The sequence below is a fragment of the Pyxicephalus adspersus genome, chromosome 1, assembly GCF_032062135.1.
Source record: "Pyxicephalus adspersus chromosome 1, UCB_Pads_2.0, whole genome shotgun sequence".
Classification (NCBI taxonomy): Eukaryota; Metazoa; Chordata; class Amphibia; order Anura; family Pyxicephalidae; genus Pyxicephalus; species Pyxicephalus adspersus.
In genome coordinates this window covers 19712032-19734147 of record NC_092858.1, presented here as the reverse complement: position 1 = coordinate 19734147, position 22116 = coordinate 19712032, and the positions used below count along the sequence as shown (strand labels likewise).

The window sequence follows — 22116 nt, the reverse complement described above, 5'->3', positions numbered from 1 at the left end:
GGGCAGAAAGTGAATGTAAATCTTTGCAATGGGACACCGAACACAATTACTTCATTTACTACTTTGTAACAATATGTGTGAATACATTTCACCTCTTCCAAGCTCAACACTTCAGACAACTAGACAAGTTTGTGGGCAGGAAAACTTCAGCATATCAAGTAAAGGACAAAGAATATGAATACGAATAAGAATACGAATATCATGGACAGGAGGACAGATGAATGTCCACCTAAAGTATGCAATTCAATAAAACACATCATGACTATTTTATATGTTACAGAAAGTGATGGGAAATGCAAATAACTACTTGTGACATGGGAATAGGAATAGATGGAAAATTTTCCAAGGTGGACAACTGGTCCCATGTCAACCATCAAAAGGGAGACCCATTTATTTCATTATTTCTCTGCAAAAAGATTCCAACCATTGCAACTATTCTCTGAAAAGCAATGTAAAGTTTTGGCTTTTGGTATAGTTTATTTGAAAGTCCGCCTTGTTTCTAGAAGTTCCTACTATTCACACTTTCCCCCAACAATCATCTGGTGTCCAACTAAATCTTGCAATGTTTTACAGCTGGTAGAGATTATTGTAAAGGATCAATTTAAGATGTAAAAAGCTGGTTTATTCTATTTTGCTTTCCCTTGATCCAAAAAAATGACCCTTTTCCATTATTAATACCTAATTTTAGACCCAGTAGCATCATCACTAGTTATCTTTGCTTCTCTGACATAAAGGCAAAGAAAGCATGGCTGGTGGATGGGACTGTATGTAGCTTTCTGAAAATAACAGGCTGTATAGAACACCTACATGTGATGCTGAGTCTCGGCATTTAAAAAACTAAAATCCAACGAATGAAAGGGTTGGGGAGCAAAGGGTTTGATGACTGTGTCCACCCTGTAGCCAGGTAAAGAGCTTGTAGTGTGCAGTCATTTCAGTCCATGGAAGCAACCTGTACAATTGTGAAGGAGCTGAAGGTAAGGTTTCTTAGCGGTCACCAGAACCACAATATTGGAACATTTATTCCCCTTCCTTATTAGCATCCAAGCACCTCTCTATTCTGGAAATGATTACACGTTTTCATCCTGGACACACTGAGCACCCAGGATACACAGAGAGGGTGAATCTTACAAGGTAGGGACACCATACAAATCTTGTGTGATTGCCATTAGCCTCAGGGCGCCTTTCAGTGTTAAGGCAATGCACTTCCATCTATGTGTTGCGGTAACTAGCATTATACACAGGGGCCTGAAAATGTATACACACTTCAACATGATAATTATCCACATAAAAAAAAAAAACTCTTCACTAGATTTATAGACATCAAAGCGTGGCTATAATTTATCTTGAGATTGCTCTGCATGACGTTTCAGTTTCTTCCCATAGCAGGTCAGTGTGGGCGTTTTTCTTTGTATAGCGCCCCACATCCCTTAGTGTTCCCCACGGTAAATGTGGGGCTTTATCCACATAAAGCACACAAACAGCCAGTAAAATGCACGCTGCTATTGAAGTGTGTACATCTTTTGGGGCCCCTCGGCATAAGTATTGTGAATAGTTTTGTACACCGCAGGGAATCGTTAAAACCCGAGTTGGATTACTGTTTGCAGTCTTCACCCTGCTAGGAAGATTTCCCTTTACTTCCTGTCTTAAGGACGCAACAGAAAGCAGACGACACGGGACCAGAAGCCGGACACCCCCAAAGTGATCGGACTGCCCTGCGGGATTGAAGGTAAGTGTGTTTTTGTTTTGTTTTTTTATTTTTGAGTATAGTTCCTCTTTAAGACCCTATTGCTGAACTTATTTGGAAATGCTAATGGACTGGCTGTCACTTTCTAACAGAGCCTATCCCAACATTTTTAATATGGTGGAACCTTTGAAATAACTTTCAAGTCTTCAGGGAACCCCTCCTATAATTACTATATCTACAGGTTACAGTATTTTAGCTTGGCGGTCACTGGGAAGACTGTTATCCTTACACATTAAGGTCCACTTTAAGCGACAACTTTTTGGATATAACCACATTTTTACCAATATATAAAAGGATGGCTATCCCTTTTATATAATGTATTATTTATTTACCAGTTTTTGGGGAGAATCTCTCCTCTTCCTGGATACATATGTCACTTATCCCAGGAGCCTGTGGGCTTCTCCTTCTGCACATGTCTGATATCAGACATGTGCCATAGGGGTTTTGCTGGAATGTTAAAAAATAAAAAAGGCCGATATCATGAATGAGCAGTGCAAGCCAGGCAGCATGGCACCTATTGGTTGTGGTTTTCAGAGGAATCAAGGGCTTTTCACCAGTAAAGGTAAATTTTTTTTTAATGAAAGTTCCTCTTTAAACTGACCTTGCTCATTGCCTATTAAAATTCTAGAAACCTCTGGAGGAACCCTGACTGAGAAACACTACTGTAATAAATATACAGGTTAGGAATTCTATTACTAGTATTGGATCTGGAGGCAGCCAGGCTGCTGGTATTTTCTTACAATACTCAGCCCAGGCAGCTCTCATATTAGTTGACACACTTTCTACCATTCTAGGTGACCTGTCTAGCCTGGTATTTTATCATTGTATCAGATTACCTGTCCTGTCCACCAATCACCTGTCTCATACAACCCACCCCTCCCCTTACCAGGTGTACATCCTGGTACACGCTCACCAGCCAGGGGTGCAGCAGCGCGAGCCAAGGGACTATAAGAGGGGCAAGCGGTGCTCTCTCGGCCAATCAGATCCCGAGGGGGCGCGGCCTGAGTCTCCTAAGACTGTCAGCACATGTTTAAATGACAGAAGTTTGGAGGGGAGCAGAGAACTAGACCGAGCTGGAGTTACAAAGTACAAGGACTTCTGTACACCGACACCTGAAGCCATGGCTCTGAAAGTCTGCATCGTAGGCTCTGGCAACTGGTCAGTATATCAATAAAGTCTTATAATAACCCCCAGCAGATGTTATTGACTATATGTAAAAATTCCTGCAGGTGCAGGGGTGATCTGTCAGGGAGCTGGCTTGTACAAATTCCATGCAAGTGCATGTGATATGGTGCAGATGACAGACTTGCCATTGTTTATTGTGCATTCAGCTTCTGCAGCAGCAGCAGGGGACCTAATCCAGCCACAATACAATACATGCTGTGCTGTTCTTCCAATAAATCCTGCTCTGTACACTCTACAGATCATTGTTACATTTCTAGTTTCCTCTTCATGCTTTAAAGTTATGAAAACATTGAACTTGTTTACCATCCAACAGATCTCAGCTGGTAACCTTCATGTTATAATGGAAGGAGGGATGAGGGCAAATATTAGTATAAACTGGAAGGAATTTAGGTTTTGTAGAAGGGTCTGAAAACAGATCTGCCACCTTTGGGCTGCCCACGAGCAAGGTGTTTTCTTTGGCTGGCAATACTTAAAAAATCTGTACTAGTTGAATTAATGCAATTATATATCTATGTATAGGAAAATATAGAAATAATAATTATCAGTGTATTATAGACAATGTCAGTGTAAAAGAGAAACAGGGATGTAGTGACATCTATGTAAACTCTGCAAACCATAAATTATGTTTTTGGAAACTTTTAGAACTTTTTTGATTTTCACCAAGGGCTTAATTTATTAAGCAGTGAATCTGACAATTCCTGAAACATTCCCTGGTGGAGAATACATGGACTTGGAACATTCTCCATCATAATCTATGTCGGAATCACTGCTTTATACATAGGACCTGCTGTGATCTTCTGCATCTTAAAACATTTTTATAATTTACATCTCTTGATTTTGGCCAGAGTTGTTCCTTAGATTGCTTTGTTCCATAAGCCTAATTTATGGAGGTTTGACAAAAATGCTGCATTGTTCATAGAAACCAGTTGCTGCTCTCTGATTATTATTACAATAATTGGTATAAAGGTATTTTGTTGTTGCAACATACTTTGCAAGTTTACAATGGAGGGACGATCTTTGTATACTATGTAGGTAAATAGCACACCCTTGCCACACCCCCACCCTCCAGGTTAAAAAGAAAGGTTAAAAAGAATAAATACACAATGAAGAACTGGATATTATTATTGGTATTAATTATTATTCATAAGGTGCCAACATATTACACAATGCTGTATAGTAAATAAGAGCTGCAACTAACGAACCTCTATACATAACAGTACAAACTACCAAACAGGAGGAGAGGACCCTGCCCAATAGAGCCTGGTTTAACAATTATTATTTTACCATTACATGTCCCTAATACTGACTTTACAAAATACAATTTCAGCCATTTCTTAACAGAAAATTCCGGGGAATCCATGAACTGGGGCTGATTGACCTTTTATAAGATGGTTGCTGCATTGTTTCGATACCAATACCACATGGCAGTGCCAATTGCATGAGACGCAGAACCTTTTCAGCCACTCATAAAGGTGACATTCTGACCACTAATGTATGGGGGACAATCTTCCCAATGGCAACCAATGCAGATAGATTATAGCAGGGGTTCCACAATACTTAAACAATATTTTACAGGTTCCCTAGGGGTAAAAAGGTGAAGAAGGCTGGTTTTGAGGTTGAATCAAATGTTAGGTATAGTACATTTTATATGGAGGTCTATACACCAAACTAAAAAAAGGAACAATGGAGGAGGATGGTAGGAGACTTAGGTCCCCAATAAGGTACAGATGGGAGCTGATGAAGTTGTTCTACATACCTATATTCATTGTACTAACAAACAGGGCCATATTTCCCCTCTGAATACTTCTAAAAGTCTTTTTGTTGGACTAAAGGAGATAAAAGGTCAACCAAGGGTGGTACCAGGACCCTGTACAAGTCCAGAGAAAAGCAGCAATCCTTTGTATAGGTGGACTTTTGGACTGTACTTGCTTAATTAGCTCTGTATACAAACCGTAAAATTTGCATTAATTAAAGCCAAACTCCAGGAATGAAGAAAAAACTCTCCTGGCAGTAGGGGCCCTGCAAGGGTTGAATGCTTATATAGGGCTAAGGAGATATAAAAAACAAGTGTAATAACTATACCCTTTGCTCTGCTGGGCCCAATGGGTACTTGTTGTCTTCACATGCAGTGCAGGACAACTGGTCCTGCATTGAAGGGAGTGGCCTCAGTTCCTGCAGCATAGAGCAGCTAATGGAGGAGGGTGGAGATGTACTAGTCACATGGAGGAGAATATAGATAAGTAAATGTGTCCTTTACATCCCCCCCCCCCCCCAGACCAAAATCACTTTATACTTGCCTTTAGGATTTACCAGGGCACTATATTATTAAAGGAGACCATTTTACAAGAGAAATGTATGCCTGCCATCACTTACCCCCACTGTAAATTCTCATCCCATTGTCAGGTATGCTGACCCTATGACGCTGACTCCAAACAAGTATTTAGATTAGTCTGTTTGTACCGGGTCAGCATTACAATCAGGAAACTAGAATTTTCAGAAGGAGAGGATAGCAGTGCCAGCCTCCATGTTTCTCCCATGACAGATCTCCTTTTATTTTCATGCTAATAAATTATTTTCATACACATATAAAGCCTTCAGTGTCTCCATACTATTTGCATGTGTAATAGTGCTGATAAGGGGCAGTGAATGACTCAGTCACATCTTTAGATCAAAGTTCCCCTTGAGATCTGTTATACTATTACTGATCTGGATGTTCTGCACTGATATTTACAGCAAACACACTACAAACATTTCTGTATACTACTGAATTTTATCTCAAGGATATCTGCTCGCCTCCTAACCTCTGTACTAGCATAAATGTGCTTGACAGAGCAAATTCCAACTTCAAACAAGCTATCCTCTTACACCAGACCAAAAGTGCCCTTTGCAAGTGAAGAGTAGCTGAAGGAGTTTAACACTTTATTAACTCCAAAAAAATGTCCTTGCTTGCTGCAGTGTATTTCTTATTAAAACATAAATAATTTCCAGCCTGTTTGAAGAAAGCAAAACTTTTTTTTTCATACTAGTAGGAGCAGTAATTTCTTGGTCCCATACTAGGAAAACTTTCAAGTTCTTTTGAATAGGGCCCCAGTACAGAAATACCCCTTGTCCCCCATAATGATGTCCCTGACCTGCAGATACAGCAGATGTTTGAATGTTATGAGGGAAAGTGCATGTTACACTTTGTTTTGTAATGGGTACATTGGACTTGAAAACTTTAATGCACAATGAAAACTAAGGCAGCGTACGCATGTTCAATACTTGTCACTGGAAACAATCTCTTCTGATTGGTTCCAGGGATAAAAGGGTGAAAGGTGAATGAAAGAGTGCTGTACACATAGCGCTGTTCTGTTCTATGGGGAGGGAAAGGGGAGAACGAGTGAGTGGGACCCAATGTGCTCCTCTCCACTGACTTGTATTGGGATCATTCACCATCGATCGTTCATGGATCTGTCAGGATGTAAATGGATAACAAAATGAAATTGGGACAAATTGGATATGTTTTTCATGTATTCATCTAATTGTGTTTTTAAGATAAATTGCACATTTCATGTATTATTTTAATGTTTAATTAAATTGTGATTTTAACATATAAATGATGTTTAATGGAATTGGATTATAATGAGTGCCAAAAAAGTTCAGTAGAGTTTCTAAATAAATGATGTGTGTACATAGCCCAAGTATGAATGTGCTGTTACAAGCTGGAAAGTGAGAGGAGATCTAAAACCTTACAGTTTACTCTGGCACAGGAGTACAGGGTACATATCCCAATGGGAACATCTGTTCCACTTGCAACTGTCAAAAGTGCAACTTCCTCTCAATTAGTGTAGAGTTTCTTTAACTTCTGTTGCGTTTTTGGACAGGTAAAATGTCCTCAACAGGGGCACAGAGAGGATCCTCACTACAAAAAGCTTGAGAAACATAAATTTGCCTCTTTCACGTTTATGCTATGAGCTAGGGGCTTTCATAAGAATGTTGTCCCATGATGGAGCCTTGTCTGGCGTCCCATAGGGAATGAGAGAAGTTATGTCCATTCCATTTTATAGCTGTATTGTTGCATTGCAATGGAAGAAATATTGTTGGGTTACAGATAATGTGCAATTATAGTTAAGTGACTTAGCAAGTTTTCCATCTATTTAGTCTATAGCAGTCGTCCCCAAACTTTTGGAGCTCGCGGACCTCAAAGGGGAAGAACCTTTCCCCCGTCATGATACCAGAACCCACCCACTCTTCTATCACAAGTCTGAGCCTGCATTGGGAGAGTTGATGGGTTGTGTCCAGAGAAACAACCCACCCTGAGCCCTCAGCCTGCGATGCATACAGGAGACATGGTCCACGGCTCTGGACAGTGCAGGGTTCTTTTCATGACCCCTCTGGGGGTGGACCTGCCAGAGCCGCAAACCACCACTGGTCTCTGTGCTCTCGGGGACCCCTGGTCTACACTACAAAAAGTGCCACATCCCTAAATACAAATATTCAAGAAAGCAACCAGATTATTTGTGACTTTTGAAGCACATGCTCTGGATAATTTTAGTCCCAGACAGAACCAGCCAGATCACCAAGGTGATCACCCATGATCTTCACCAGTCCTGGAGAGCTTTGACTTGGAGAGTGGGCCAAATTGTTTAAAAATTTAACACATTGTTTTGTGATCAAGACAGGAATAAGATGAATACTAAATAATAGGTGTTGAAACTTGTCACAGCTTAGCCATCACAAATCTTGGCCTATCTCACTGAATGGTATTTCTTTAGTTGAGCAAGACGTTCATCTGGTAAACATGTGATTCTGTGGTCACTATACCATAACTAACATACAACAAATGCCTAAACACAAAAACATAGAAATATTTTCCTGCTAAATATTCATCAATAAAGGGCCCATTCATTAAATCCAGCGCAGATAAATGTAGAGGCATTGTTCACTGCAAAAATGAATTTGTTTTCTGAGGACACAACTCCTACATCTACCTTTCATCCAAATCTTATGAATGTGCACCATTGTTTGTTTAATCAGTCACGGTTACCATAGACTGCACAGTTCAAGCTCTCTGCTGTTCATTCAACAAGAGAATTCTGAACTGGTATATATATATATATATATATATATATATATATATTGTAGTCTGCAGATTAAGAAAAAAGAAACCCTTTTGCTGGAACCACATAGGAAAAGGTCCCAGCTTCTGACGCAGCTTCCTGAGCACTGCACAAAACAACAGAGCCACTTAGTAAGTGAGAGGAATGTTCAGTGTGAAATGTTGGACCACAAGAGAGCCGGTTGCATGGGAGCTGTAGTCTGACATTCCTGTGCAGTGTTCTCCCCAGCCCTTTTTAGCTGGGCGCACCACCCAGATCTTTTCAGTAACCACCCGGCAGTTTCTGGGTGGTTTCTGAGAAGCTGACACCTTTTTCAAACCCAGGTTAAAAACATTTCTGGGGAGAACACTGCTGTGTGCTGGCAGCACAGTGTGTTTTTATTCGACCAAAAAAAAAAATTTTGATATTTGTAACTGTATATGCAGCCTGACTACACTACATTATTACATAAACTGAACCCTTATCAATGCCTAATTACTTGGGTACATACCTATGATTGGCTACCCAGCTTGCTTATGTTTCTAACCTTTAACACACTAAGCTGTGCACTGAAAAATGACTAAACCTGACTGATCTCAATGTGCATTATCTATGGCAAAAGAAACAGTAGGCATGTACTGATATGTGTTGCCATTGTATTATCTGTTGGGCAACCCTGATTTTTTAGTATCAGTTTACATTGAAAGTGTCCTAAACACATAAATGGGCCCAACTATTGTAAAGTTACATACACACATCCAACGGTTCTCACCCGATAATTGGCTCAGGGCCTATATCGGGCAAGAATCTGGCGTGTGTTCGACCATCCCGACGGATCCACGTTTGATGGACGACTAACAATCCCAATGCAAGGGAAGGAAAAAAAGTGCGCAGCAGGTGCCGCTCCGTCGCTTTCCCCCTCCCCTCTGCATAGAGCAAAACGGTGATGTATGTACAGCACTCGTTCATGCATCGCGCAGTGCTAGTCATTGGAAAGGATCGTGAAAAATCCTTTCCAACGACTATTATAAAATTATATATAAAATACATAGAGACATAATTTCCAAACCTGTGCTGAAGCCACTTCAACAAAGATTAGCTAAAGATCAATACGTTTTATCTAGCTGGAGATCTAGAAAATGTAAATTATACTTAGGACTTGAGAACAGGTTTGGGATGAGTGAAGTGACCCTGTACATTATAGATTTTGGTGTGCCCTGTCCTAGGGGTGTTTAGAGATTCTTTATCTTTTATCTTACCTCTTGAACTTCTTTTTCAGGGTATGATACAAAGCACTTTATAGCTCTTACAGAGATGGAGTCTTAGTAGGCTGTTAACAAATGTTTTCCTGGGGTATAATGCTTGGTGGGTACAAATAGCACATACAGCTGATCAATTCTCATATATCTGTGATCATTCCTATCGGCAGACACAGACATTTTCCCTAGTCCTATGCATGGTCTATGTAAGTGGCACAATAAAGGCCATGCTGGAGTATTTGTGTAGCCAAAGTCCTTAATGGTGGCTTTAAAATCTAGGACAGGTCAATCAAATGAATGACTTACAATATATATCATAGTTATCAAGTTACCAATCCACGTAACCAACTTTGATAGCTGTCAATGTCCGCCAGCTTGAATGGCTGTCAATACAGCGCACAGCTCAGCCAATCAAGTTAACGGCTGATGACAGCTGTCAGTGTCCGCTGGTTGGATGCTGTGCTCCCCCGTCAGTCCAGCCACAGACTACACCTGATGTCGGTTGTAACCCACTGACAAAGATGGAGACAGGTGTGCCAAAGGGTTTTGATCTGAGGGTGGAATAGATCCAATCTGAGTTAGAATCCACTAACCCAAGAATCCAAGAACTATCTGATCACTACTTTTGGGGACATGCAAACCATTCATTTGAATGGTTTGCCTACTTTTTGGCAGCACATAAACATATCTACAGGGCAGCTAATAAGGTGCAATAAAGGGCAGTGCACCAATGGTTGTTACAAACATTACTATGCACGTGTGAACTATTCAACATGATGATTTGTGTGTATTTAGGGTGGCACGATGTCTCAGGTTTCATGTATAGTTTCATTTGGCCTTCATAGTGTTTTTATAAGCCAATATGAGAACTATTATACAAGCCTGCACTGTGAACATGAGCCATTGCTTGTTTCTGTCTATAAAAGAATATAATATTTGATTTGAATATTTTTCTCTTTTTCTATGCACAGGGGATCTGCCATTGCAAAAATTGTGGGCGACAATGCTGCAAAGCTGCCTCAGTTTGATAATGTGGTGAGAATGTGGGTGTTTGAAGAATTAGTAGGAGGGAAAAAACTGACAGAGATTATCAACACAGAGCATGAAAATGTCAAGTACCTCCCTGGACACAAGCTGCCCACCAATGTGGTACGTGGACACAGTTTTTGTGTAAAGTAGAGATTTTCAGGAATGAAGTTTGTGCTAGTTATCAGGATAAACTCTCATTTTTACGATCAGTAATATCAAAGAAAAAGGTCTCCATTCTTCATGGACATAAATTGAGGGGTAGTTATTAAACAAGGAAACATATCTATGGGATATGATTTTCCCAAACATTGAAAGGCAATTTATTGGTCGTTATTGTCTGCACATTTTTATTATATATTCTATTTATAATGCAGAGGGTCTGTCATTTAACTAATGTTTTCGGTGGACAGTCTTCCAGGTCCATGTGTTTTTAATGCCAGAGATTGCTTTTCCCCCAGAGAATGTTTGGTGAATGTTAGGTTCACTGCTCACTGCTATGTGTACAGTACCCTTGTGAGAATATGCACATGGCAGTTTTTACAAGTGGTGATCAGTGGCAGTGAATGTGACCACTGGCATAGCAAATAAAATGTACGTCAGGGGTGTCAAACTCAAATACACAGAGGGCCAAAATGAAAAACTTAGACAAAGTCATGGGCAAAACTTGAAGTTTACTGAAAAAATTGGGGAAGTTTTTCCTTTTCATATGAAAACAAAGAGGTTTACTTAACATTCAATCTGGAACAAGCCTGTAATAGAGAAATAGCACTGCTACTACAATTCCCTGCGTCTCTAAAACAGTCCAATGCGGGGCTACGCATAGGCCGAGAGCGCGCTGGCCTATAGACACGAGTGATGCCCAGAGTTGTAGTAGCGGCGCTATATCAATGCAGCGGCGGGCCAGCTGCAATTCATATTTAGAATTCCTTTGGGGGCAAAAAAATTCCTTTGGGGGGTCAAATTTGGCCCTCGGGCCAGAGTTTGACACCCCAGATGTACGTTAAGATGATTGTTCTGGAGAAGGAATCAGACCTTCATGCTGGGCTCTTTCTTGTCACTGATGGTGCTACAACAACATGAAGGGTTATGCCAGGGACAGGGATGTTGTTCCAAACATAATTTGATTATTATCATGTATTTATATAGTGGTGACATGTTGTGCAGTGCTTCAGAGTCCAAGGTCATGTCACTAACTGTTCCTCAGTCCCAGGAGATATTTGACAGGTATAAAAATATTTCCCCAACTCAGTACTGTATTTGTGTTTTACAAGAATAGTTCCACACATCTATCAGAGCATCTGCCTCCTTTTATTGGAAGATCTCCCCTCTGTTTTGGTGCCGACTCAAAACTTCAAATTTTATGACAGTGCTTAACAGATAACGTGGGCGAATCTCCCTAATGCAACAACGAATAGATTTGTTTTATGATAAACTTCAACGCTACAATAAAATCCCATACCCCATATATTGTTGTGTGAGGCCACCCATCACAATGATGAGCCAGAGGGGAGATGTAGAAGAATAGAAGAGGTAGGTCATCTGTCAGCAGAAGCTAGGATTAGCAAAATAGATCACTATGCATTTTAAAGCACCTGGGTACAATTATAATGATGACTAAAGGAAGAATAAAAGGAGAAAATATAGATTTTGACAATTAATGACTTTCCATTTTTTTAAATACTAACCCCATGGCTGACAGGCTGACATGAAATCAGTATGCAGGTTAGGAGTTAGGATCAGCCCTGATCTGCATGCATGTTTCGGGTTTGTGTTTTAAAAAGTAATGCAGTCAGACACAGCCGGACATATATTGTTTTTTGAAAGTACAGCAATTGAAGCCATCATATATTGTATATTTCTTTTAAAAGCATTCACAGTACCTCTATTTCAATCATGCTGTCAGTTAATTCACATTAGGGAAATGACAGGTCCCGGTGCAGATTCTCCACTCTTCTAATGTAATTATGCCTTGCTGTACTTCTCAGAAAAGCTGGTCATGGCTATACATGTATTATTTATGAGAGCTATATTCTTTTATATGGATGAAATAATCAAATACAGATCCTGTTGTGCCTAAAAGACACACGTGTGGGCTGTATACAGGGAAACCTCGTCCCATTAACCTTAGGTCTGTAGGTGGTATACTTAGGGCCGAACAATTAGGTATTGCTGGAAGTAAGTAATTATTAAGTCCGGCTTGTACATATGTGTGGGCTGTATACAGGGAAACCTCATCCCATTAACCTTAGGTCTGTAGGTGGTATACTTAAGGCCCAACAATTAGGTATTGCTGGAAGTAGGTAATTATTATATCCGGTGGGTAATTAATGAAGATGTAATGTAATAATTCCTTGTCCTCCTATATATTAGCACTCTCCATCCTCCACCTCATTTACATGATGTATACAAGTCTCCAGCATTTAGCGGATAATGTAATGTATTTCTGAAAATTCTGCTTTTCCCACTTTCTCTAGCTTCATGAATATCTCCAGATCTGTTTACACAGATGCCATGGACCGTCTCATTGGGTTACATATTGGTCTGTTGATGAGGTCCATGTTATGATCAGGGGCCCCATTTCAAACGCCTCTTAGAGATTATCAAAATCAACTAGGCTAAATGATTGCTCACCAATGCAACAAGACCTTTGCCCCACATACATAAAGCTTACTTATCAATCAGATGGCTGCATTCTGCTTGGGTTGTGTTGAAGTTGTCCAACAGGCAAGGGAATGAACGCATGAATGACTGATGGAGATATGAACATGTAGTTATTTGTCAGTGCTGACCCATGAGGTGCACAGCAACACCATTTTGTTTTTAAAAGGCAGGGACCTATGGGAGACAGAAGTCAACCCGTGTGTTCTCACCAAAATTTAATATCAATCTCTCATCAATGGCTTCCAATCTCTCATCTGTTGGGTCTCAACAAGCCTCAATGGAAATGTATTGCAGGACTAAAAAAACAAGTGTGCCCTGTCCCCAAAAAGTACTGATATATAAATGTATTTGTTGGGCTAAAAAATCCAATAAGATTATTTTGTTTACTTATGCAAACTAGACAGATGCCAACTGGAAACTTATTGCTTAGTTTTGGTAAAATGGTAGCCATGATTTGGCTGCCAAAGCTCACATTTTGCTTTGCTCAAGTTAGCATAGACAAAAGCGGTAAATGACCCCTATCTGGAATAAAATGTGAAAGCTGCTATTGAAGACTTGTTTTTGATTTTTTTGAGCTGGGCCTGTCATGTAAATCACAATTTGAGTTTGTCACTAACCTGTAGCAAGGATATTCCCATCAGGCGTCCATACACAACTTGTTCCGGGTCAGTCAGTAAGTGGTAAGGCAAGCAAAGGAAGATATCAGGAATAAAAAAACATCTTTTAGAAAACACCAGTATAATATATACAGTACTGTACAGAATAATTAATAGGTATATGACATATTTAACTGGTGCTAGTAATAACTGAATAAAAATATCTACGCATTTGACATTAAAGTGGACCTCTGTCCAAGTTTGTTTTTTTTGTTTTGCATTGCAAGTGCATTTGTTCTTTTTTATTCAGAGACCTACCTTTATTTCTTATTGTATCACTAGGACGTGAAGTGACGGCAAATCTCGAGAGTGTCATGTCTTTTGATTGTTTCATTTCTCTGTATAGAAGAGATTTTATTTTCTGTCTCATGAAATGTTCCTCTTCAAGGATTGTTCATTTTTTTACCCAGAGAAAGGTGCTGTGTATTATTTTTAATTCTATGTCCTACTGGCTGCAAGTTCAGTTCTGTCCTTGACTAAGCCCGAATCAGACCCCGTTTTTAGTTATTTGCTGACTGTCTGAACCAGAGATTTCAAGCCAGCCAAAACAGTTTTGCAGATAAGACATTGAAAAATAAATAGAACACCACATTGCAAAAAAACCCTCAGTGTCTGTTATGATGTACTAATAAAAACTTGGATTTCTTCTGGAGCAGTGACAAGCATGATGTGGCTCATTAGCAGTTGTTAGTGAGCATTGAGAGTGGTATTTCCATCTCAAATAGAGAGATAGATTCTATTATGTACAGTAAATAATACTCACAGTAATACTATCGTGACTACAGGTTGACATTCGATTATATTCACCTATATTAGCATTTTTTATGATTCATTAATACTCACCTATATCAGTATACTCCTCACCCTAAGAATAGGAATTTTCATTTGGTATTTCATATTATGTTAGACTTAAAACAAAGTATTATTTTTGTATGTTTATTACTGACAGCCTTGGTCTCAAAAAATCCACTAGGCAAAACGCGTCGGGTCTCAAGACCATCATTCCTTGATTATATTACTAACACCCCGTGAAAATGTGAAACACGGGCTGACTGCTTCACATATATAGCATAGGATCTGTTTAGCTGAGGTGAAAGTATAGTAGATCTCTGTTAGTTTCAGGTGTCAAACTTTGAAACATTTATTGAATTATTGAAACTATTTTGAATTTTATTACGAATGCCTTTAAAAGCCTGCTTTCCTTCTCTTCCTTCTTTAATATTCTATAGATTAATTCAGGCTAGGCAAATGTACGAGCTGTAAAACTCTTTAAAACAATCACATTATCTGTAGGCATTGTAGAGATACAAAATTTTCAAAGTTTGGAATCTTAGCATTTTCTTTTTCATTTCCATTGCACCAAAATATTGGCAGCCTGTCATCCCTCTAGCAGACAACAACTATCAGAGGTTTCTAAGCTGTTGGAAACCAAGTAAAATCTCTACAGTCTCCGTTGTGATGTTTGAGAGGTAATAACCTCAGAATGAAACACCCAGGGAGGTCAGGGGTGGCTGAAAAACTTGTTTCCTACTATTATTATTAAGAATATGTAATTTATGGATTATACATAGTTTGGTCATAGTTGGTTTGGCCACAGACCCTCCTTGGCCAACAGGGGCCCCATGTTAGTTCTGCACACTGTTGGCTATGTCTTGGGCAGATGTTTAATGCAGATACAGACAATGTCCAATCTGCAATAGCTGTTCTTGCCTTAATGATCTCTGCCCAGCTGCCACATGTAGCTCATCGTTTGTTGGCAGAGATACCCAGCAATCCGGGCTTCCCTTGTGCATGCTAAGAATTAATGAACTCCTGCCCACCTATGCAGGAGTTACAGTCATTCCAGCCAATCAAGATGCCCAAAGATCATAATAATGAAGAGATTAAGGAAAACGATGGTGGCACCCGAAAGCGGTACAGGGTCAGGTGAGTATCGTGGGTTTTCTGTTTTCCTAAATTTAGGCTAAGTTATACATTTTACAGCCTCTTAATTGCAAAGTATCTAAACATAGTATGTCACCAAATCCTGGAAGGGTTTAGGTGGGTATAGGAACATAGATCAGGTCACCAAAAATGTTGTTGTTTCATCTTTTCATTTGGGACATGTTTCTTTAATTTATCCCCACCCTATGATTGCTAACATAATTTTCTTACTTTTGCCCATCTCTAGTAAACATGATTCTAGTTGTTCTTCCCTACAAAGGTTCATGTTAATAATTTGTGTTTTCTCTTCTCAGTTGGCAGTGCCAGATTTGCTGGACGCAGCAGCCGGGGCTGATATCTTCATCTTTGTCGTCCCTCATCAGTTCATTGGGAAATTATGTGATCAGCTGAAGTCTCATGTAAAGAAAGAAGCATTTGGTGTTTCTCTGATAAAGGTATGAGTGATCATCACCAGATCTGTGTGCTATCTGATATTTAATATATATGAGTATAAAAGCCTTTCTATCTGGTTTTATTTCATTTCAAAAATGATGACGCTACCTGAGCCACATTTACTTAGAAATTCTGCTTAGTAGGAATATTTTATTAGGCAAACCGTGGTGCATAAGAATAAATTCAGACAAGCAAATGACAACTCCACAGTTAATCTGGATTGGGCTCTCACTGGCAACCAGTGGACATCTGATTGAATTCATGTGTTTTTGACAGGTGTTTGCATCATGGGATATTTGCTCTCCTGCAGTTGTACGAAAGGCTTTTTAATTGCTTGCAATCACCTATAAAGGTGTTCAAAAACAGTCCCATTATAGAAGTTGTTAAGTGGCACAGGGTGCTGCATGAATAATCTGACAAAATGCACTGCAGGCAAACAGCTGTAAAAATAGGGATTTCAACTGCTTCAGTTTGTTTCAATGGTAACCAGGACTTTTAGGTTGTTGAGGACTGAATGATTGTGGTGAACTGCAGTGGTTGTGCTGTCAAAAATGCTCATCTGACCTTAGCCTAAAGTGCAGACATCAACAGCAAGCCATGACCTTAAAGCTTTACTTTAGTACAGGTAGTCCCTGGGTTACATAAGAGATAGGGACTGTAGGTTTGTTCTTAAGTTGAATTTGTAGGTAAGTCGGAACAGGTACAATATTTTAATAAATGCAATTATGACAGATGTTTGTCTCAACATATTAGACAGTGTGTTGTCAGTTACTGTATAAAATCCTCACTGTTAGCTAATAACAAACAAAGCAAAAAAAATAAAAAATTTATGGAGCCTAGACATTCATTAACTTCTGGAGCAAGCTGTGCTTTGATATGCATTAAGAAACAACTGCAGACTTTGTCTTGGTCAATAAAGAGGTACAAGAGTTTGCAGGAGAGCTCAGTCTCAGCTGTGTTTAGCAATAGATTTCTTCTGCAATTCATACAAACTGCCCCTCCCCCTTCCAAGCCTCAGTCCTGCACAGAGGGAGCAGGGAAGCCCGTTCGTATCTAGGAGTCGTCCATATGTCGGATGTCCTTAACCTGGGGACTACATGTAATTTCAATCCCATTGGGAAAAATCTTCCCACTTCCAGGGCCTGTACCGCTCATATAAAAGACTGGTTCTTGTTGTCCCTGGGATATAAAAATAGTAAAAGAAAGGAGTTCTGGGCTGCCTGTTTTTGTAATTTACTATGGAAGGAATGTGAAGATTGGTAGGCAGCTTTTTAGAGTGTTGCCTTTGGAACTGTGAGAAGGGATTAAAGAATGAAAATGCCACTGTATTGGCATGAGGACAAAATGAGTTTTAGTTTTGCTCTGCAAGCATGATCCAGCACATTTTGGGGGCTTTAAACGTCTCCTTTATCATGGGTGAAAGAAAGAATTGGAATCTGGACTGGGCTGTGTATTCAGTAAAATGAATGGTTGGTAGAGACTTTGTGGCTTCTGTTCCAGCTAGAGTTTCATTTGACAAGAAGTTTACAAGTCAGGAATTGCAACTACTCTAAGTGCATACCTGGGTAAAGATAGATCAGCTATATATATTTATGTATTACTTCTATAGTCTAAGAGGGAAATGAAGTTGAATACTCTCATCATTCCTCACTTCCATGGCCGTTAGTAATTATCCTCCACTGACCAAAGCTTTCCAGTTAGAACGTGGTCTTGGCATTATTCCATGCAGTGCAAGGTTCATAGACTTCATGGAATGACATCCAGTTTTGTTTTGTTGATGCACCACATGCTACCCCAAACAGAAAACATTGGAATACCATCACCAGAATACATGGAAACTTTAGTCCAATTTTCCTACATCCATATACTGGTATATGGTATATGTAGGAAACCATTGCTTTAATGTCTACTTTGCTTAAGAAACCCACAAAAAGATCATGCTGTACCATAGATGCTTTCTATTACACACCATCTATTATTGTAATAACAAAGCTTCTAGTCCAGGTCTGGCCAGGATTCATCATCAGATATACAGTGAGTATGGCAAGGTAACCTGTTCATGGCTGCTCTCCATATTCCACCTATGTGTTGGTTTGTCTTGTATTGTGTTATACTAATGTCAAATCTTTCTTCCCAGGGTGTAGATGAGGGTCCAGAAGGTCTCCGACTCATATCTGATATCATTCGGGAGAGGTTGGGTATCCCCATGAATGTGCTGATGGGTGCCAACATTGCCAATGAAGTTGCCGATGGAAAGTTTTGTGAGACCACAATTGGTGAGCGATTATGAAATCAGTTCTCAAATGAGCATAAGACATAAAGTAATGATATTCCTGAAGGTAATCTGTGCATTATTTATCACAAGGCTGCAAAAATAAGGAGCAAGGCAAGATCCTGAAGGAGCTGTTCCAGACACCAAATTTCCGCATCACAGTGGTAGAGGAAGCAGACACAGTGGAGATCTGTGGAGCTCTTAAAGTAAGTCAAATAATGAGCAATGATGGGGAAACCCTTAGCAGCTAATCATAGTTCTGTTCAATAAAAATCAGTGAAACAATATTGTAAATGGTTGTCAAAGCTGACCATGCTTTCCATATGCTCATGAACATTTTACATACACTAAACGTTGAACTCTCTGATTACTTTTTTTTATACAAAATGAATTAGGAGCTATTTTACATACAACCCAAAAGTTATGATATGACAAAATAAGAAAGTGCGGTTAAAGTAGGTAAAAATTTGACAGTGACTTGTTGTGATGTCACGTCTGTAGGTTTTTATGTGACCACTTGTTAAAAGATTATTGAAGCCTCATGCTGGCTTACCTCATCTTTTACCATATAGTGGAGGATTCTTTAGAAGGATTGCCTTGATACTGTTCTAGTGAGCAGCCAATATTACCTGTGTAAAGAAAATGGTGATGGATAATGGTGACAAGGAAATGGTGTGCTTAGTATTGGATGCTACATTATATTAAGCAGTGATGGATGTCTGTGATTTGGAACATTGTGCTGATGACAAGTGATCATTACCAACGGTGATAAAGACATTGTACTGCTGTACAGTTGATAGATATTGTATAATAAATAATGACAGAAGGCATTGCAGAAAATCTGTGTTGCTTAGGGGTGCATAGATTGGACATTGTGCTGCTAAGCAGTGAATGGGACATTACGAAGGCGACATGGATACAGATGAGCCATGCTTGTTACATAGATATTAGAAATATTGACATCAACTAATTTAAAGTGGACAATTTGTATGTGAGATGAAATACTGATAGGGATATTGTGCTGCTGAGGAGATGGTTGTTGTTTTTGGGGGAGATTTGACTTCATGGGTAAATTTTTATTGACTTGGTGCCACATGCCTCTCTGCTGTCTTTTGATATGGATCCCAGAAGACTTTGTGCCGTTGTTCAAAACTGTTTTGTCTGCACATCTACCACATTATATACACAAAAATTGCCATTATGCACAACCCAGTTGTTGGTTATAAAATGTTTTCATGCGGATGTATGTGATCTTGCGGCTTAATAATCTGTTTAGGAATCCATAAACTCTATGGGGTCTATTTATAAAGCAGTGGATCTAATATTCACTAAAACATTCCCCGTTGAAGAATCTTCCAGTTCCATGCATTTTAATTTCACTACCTGATTCACCAAAAAGGAATGTTTCATTGAATGTCAGATTTACTGCTGTAAAATAGACCCCCATGAAGTGCTGGGGACTGGACAGATCTTTATGTGTATATTAGTTATGTGTGTGTAGTTGCATAAAAACACTGCCTGTGCTATGGTCATACAAAGCATGATTGTTTTTGTTTTGTCTAGCTGCCTATATACACTGGAATGCCAGGGAACATTTGCCTGTAGGCAGCTACATGACCTTGTCCAACACTTCTGGCTAAGCCTGTCGGGGATGACATAGGTGGCTGAGTTACATTTTTCCATCTGATCACTATTCTCTTTCCTTGATGCATGATGCACCTGTAGTGTGTGCCACCCTTCCTTTTTCTTTAATAAACATCAGCATGCATATTTTTATGAAGATTGTTTGTGTTTGGCAGCCATCATCTGCTATTGTTCGGGTGTTGGGTTACACAAGCAGTTTTTATTCATTAGGGGTCATACAATTAGGTGCCTATTCACATTACACTTTTACATGTTTTAATGCACTGAGGTACTTTGCATGGCTTTGGCATTCTAAATAAATAAGGCTGCAGTGCTTCCTAATACATGGAAAAAAATCACAATCTGTATTGTTTTGTATTTGTGTATTGAACATGTGTTGGGGCACTATTCACAATAACTGGCACTGAAGTGCACCGACATGCACAATGTGATTGGTGTAAGGCTACCCTCACACATGCAATGGTTCTCGTCTGATAATCATCCCAGGGCTGATATTGGTCGAGAATCTTGCGTGTGTGCACAGTGCTCGTCGTCTCTCGTCCTAATGATCGTCCTGGCGGATCCACAGACGACAAACGATCACAATGCAAGTGAAGGGGAGAGAGCACAGTGAGGCGCTGCTCTGTCGTTCTCCCCTCTCGCCTCTCCATAAAGCAGAACAGTGCTCTATGTACAATACTCGTTCTTGCAGTGCAGTCGCTTATCATTGAAAAGGATTGTGAAAGATCCTTTCAATGACAATTATTGCATGTGTGTACATAGCCTTAGTAATACCTACACCCACTACGATCTCTTGTTGTAGATTGCAGGATTGTAAAAGTTAACTTGCAATTACAGAATCTTTCAGGCAATTTAGGCTTAAAAATTCATGTCTAAAGACACAACAAGCCATCCCTCATCCGGAGACCCCAAGCATAGGCCACAGGTGTTTGTCTGCACAGGCTTTATCTCAAAACAGGGATGTTTACATTCCATTAAGCAAAGTCACTTTGTTGACTTTGCTTGTTTGTGTCACTTGGCCTATTCCCTAAACTGTTACCTTCTGAATGGCTAATTATTTAGTTAACAATTAAACAAATAATTCAAGTGAATTTCCTAACGCCTGGCTGTTTTGTTCTCTCAGCAAAGTCATTTGGTATGGAGAGATCCAACAAGATAACAGATATAATGTTGTTTTATGTTTGATTACTGTTCAGTAATGGATATTTTTGCTTGGGTTGCAGATTACACTTAGCAATGTGTCCTCCCCCAAACTATAAGAGGAATATAATGCTGCACACAAGATAAAAATAGCTTACAGTGTGTAGTGATTGGGTATTCCTCTCTTTACTTGCTCAATAAACTGAAACTTAGATAACCTGCACCCATCTGTAACATAAAGAGGGACTAGAGTCATTTTAATATATTTTAGGTTTCATTTGATCTTTATTAAGAAACCTGAAAACTACCTGTTATACAAGGCATAATGGGATTTCAATTTAGTATACAACAGCGGTCCCCAAACTGTGGTCCGCAAAAGAAAATTTTGGTGGTCTGCGGCTCTGGTCGGCGCACCGGCCAAAGCCACGAACCATGTCTCTCGGAGGCATCCCAAGCTCAGGACGGTGGGCTGGTTGTGTCTCTGGATACCCACTCTGGATTCTGGCATCATGAAGTCACTCTGGGGGAAGTTTCTTCTCCTTTGAGTGACACACAGCTCCCCGAGCATGCAAGGTCAGGAGTCCGTAAATTTAGTGGTCTGTGACGTCCAAAAGGGACCACTGGTATACAGTATATAAAACATGTCAGGTGTAACATTACAATTATCAGATTTCATATTAGGAAATAAAGTTCAGGGGTACACAGAGGGAAGAAGGGAGGAATCACTGAACACCAAAACAGCATTTTTATATATTTTAGATATGTGAGTGTAGGAAGAATGATTAGCATTGTAGCCAAGCATATCAATAGCAATATCAAATTTGCACTTTGTCTAGCAATCATCTAAAATGGTTGCAATTGAAAGAGGATTGTCTGTCTGTTGAAAGGTGGTGATCATCATATTTATAATGGGCCTGATTTATTAAAGCTCCAAGGCTAGAGAGGATCCACTTTCATCAGTAAAGCTGTGTGATTCAGCAAACCTGGAATGGATTTCTTCAAAGTAATTTGCTAGCAAATGTTTTGAATCCTGGACCAGATCCATTCCAGATTTGCTGGATCACCCAGCTTC

The 22116-nt window shown here is 39.6% G+C and overlaps 1 protein-coding gene across 1 annotated transcript in view; it reads left to right on the top strand.

Annotated features, from left to right (window-relative positions):
- The first annotated feature begins 2699 nt into the window (after positions 1 to 2699).
- Positions 2700 to 22116, top strand: part of GPD1 (glycerol-3-phosphate dehydrogenase 1) — a 34767-nt gene continuing 15350 nt past the window's right edge. Inside the window, exons 1-5 of the mRNA XM_072403184.1 lie at positions 2700 to 2902; positions 10238 to 10415; positions 15850 to 15990; positions 18126 to 18264; positions 18354 to 18466. Coding sequence (XP_072259285.1) covers positions 2865 to 2902; positions 10238 to 10415; positions 15850 to 15990; positions 18126 to 18264; positions 18354 to 18466 — 609 coding nt within the window. The 5' untranslated portion in view covers positions 2700 to 2864. The remainder of the gene's footprint in view (positions 2903 to 10237; positions 10416 to 15849; positions 15991 to 18125; positions 18265 to 18353; positions 18467 to 22116) is intronic.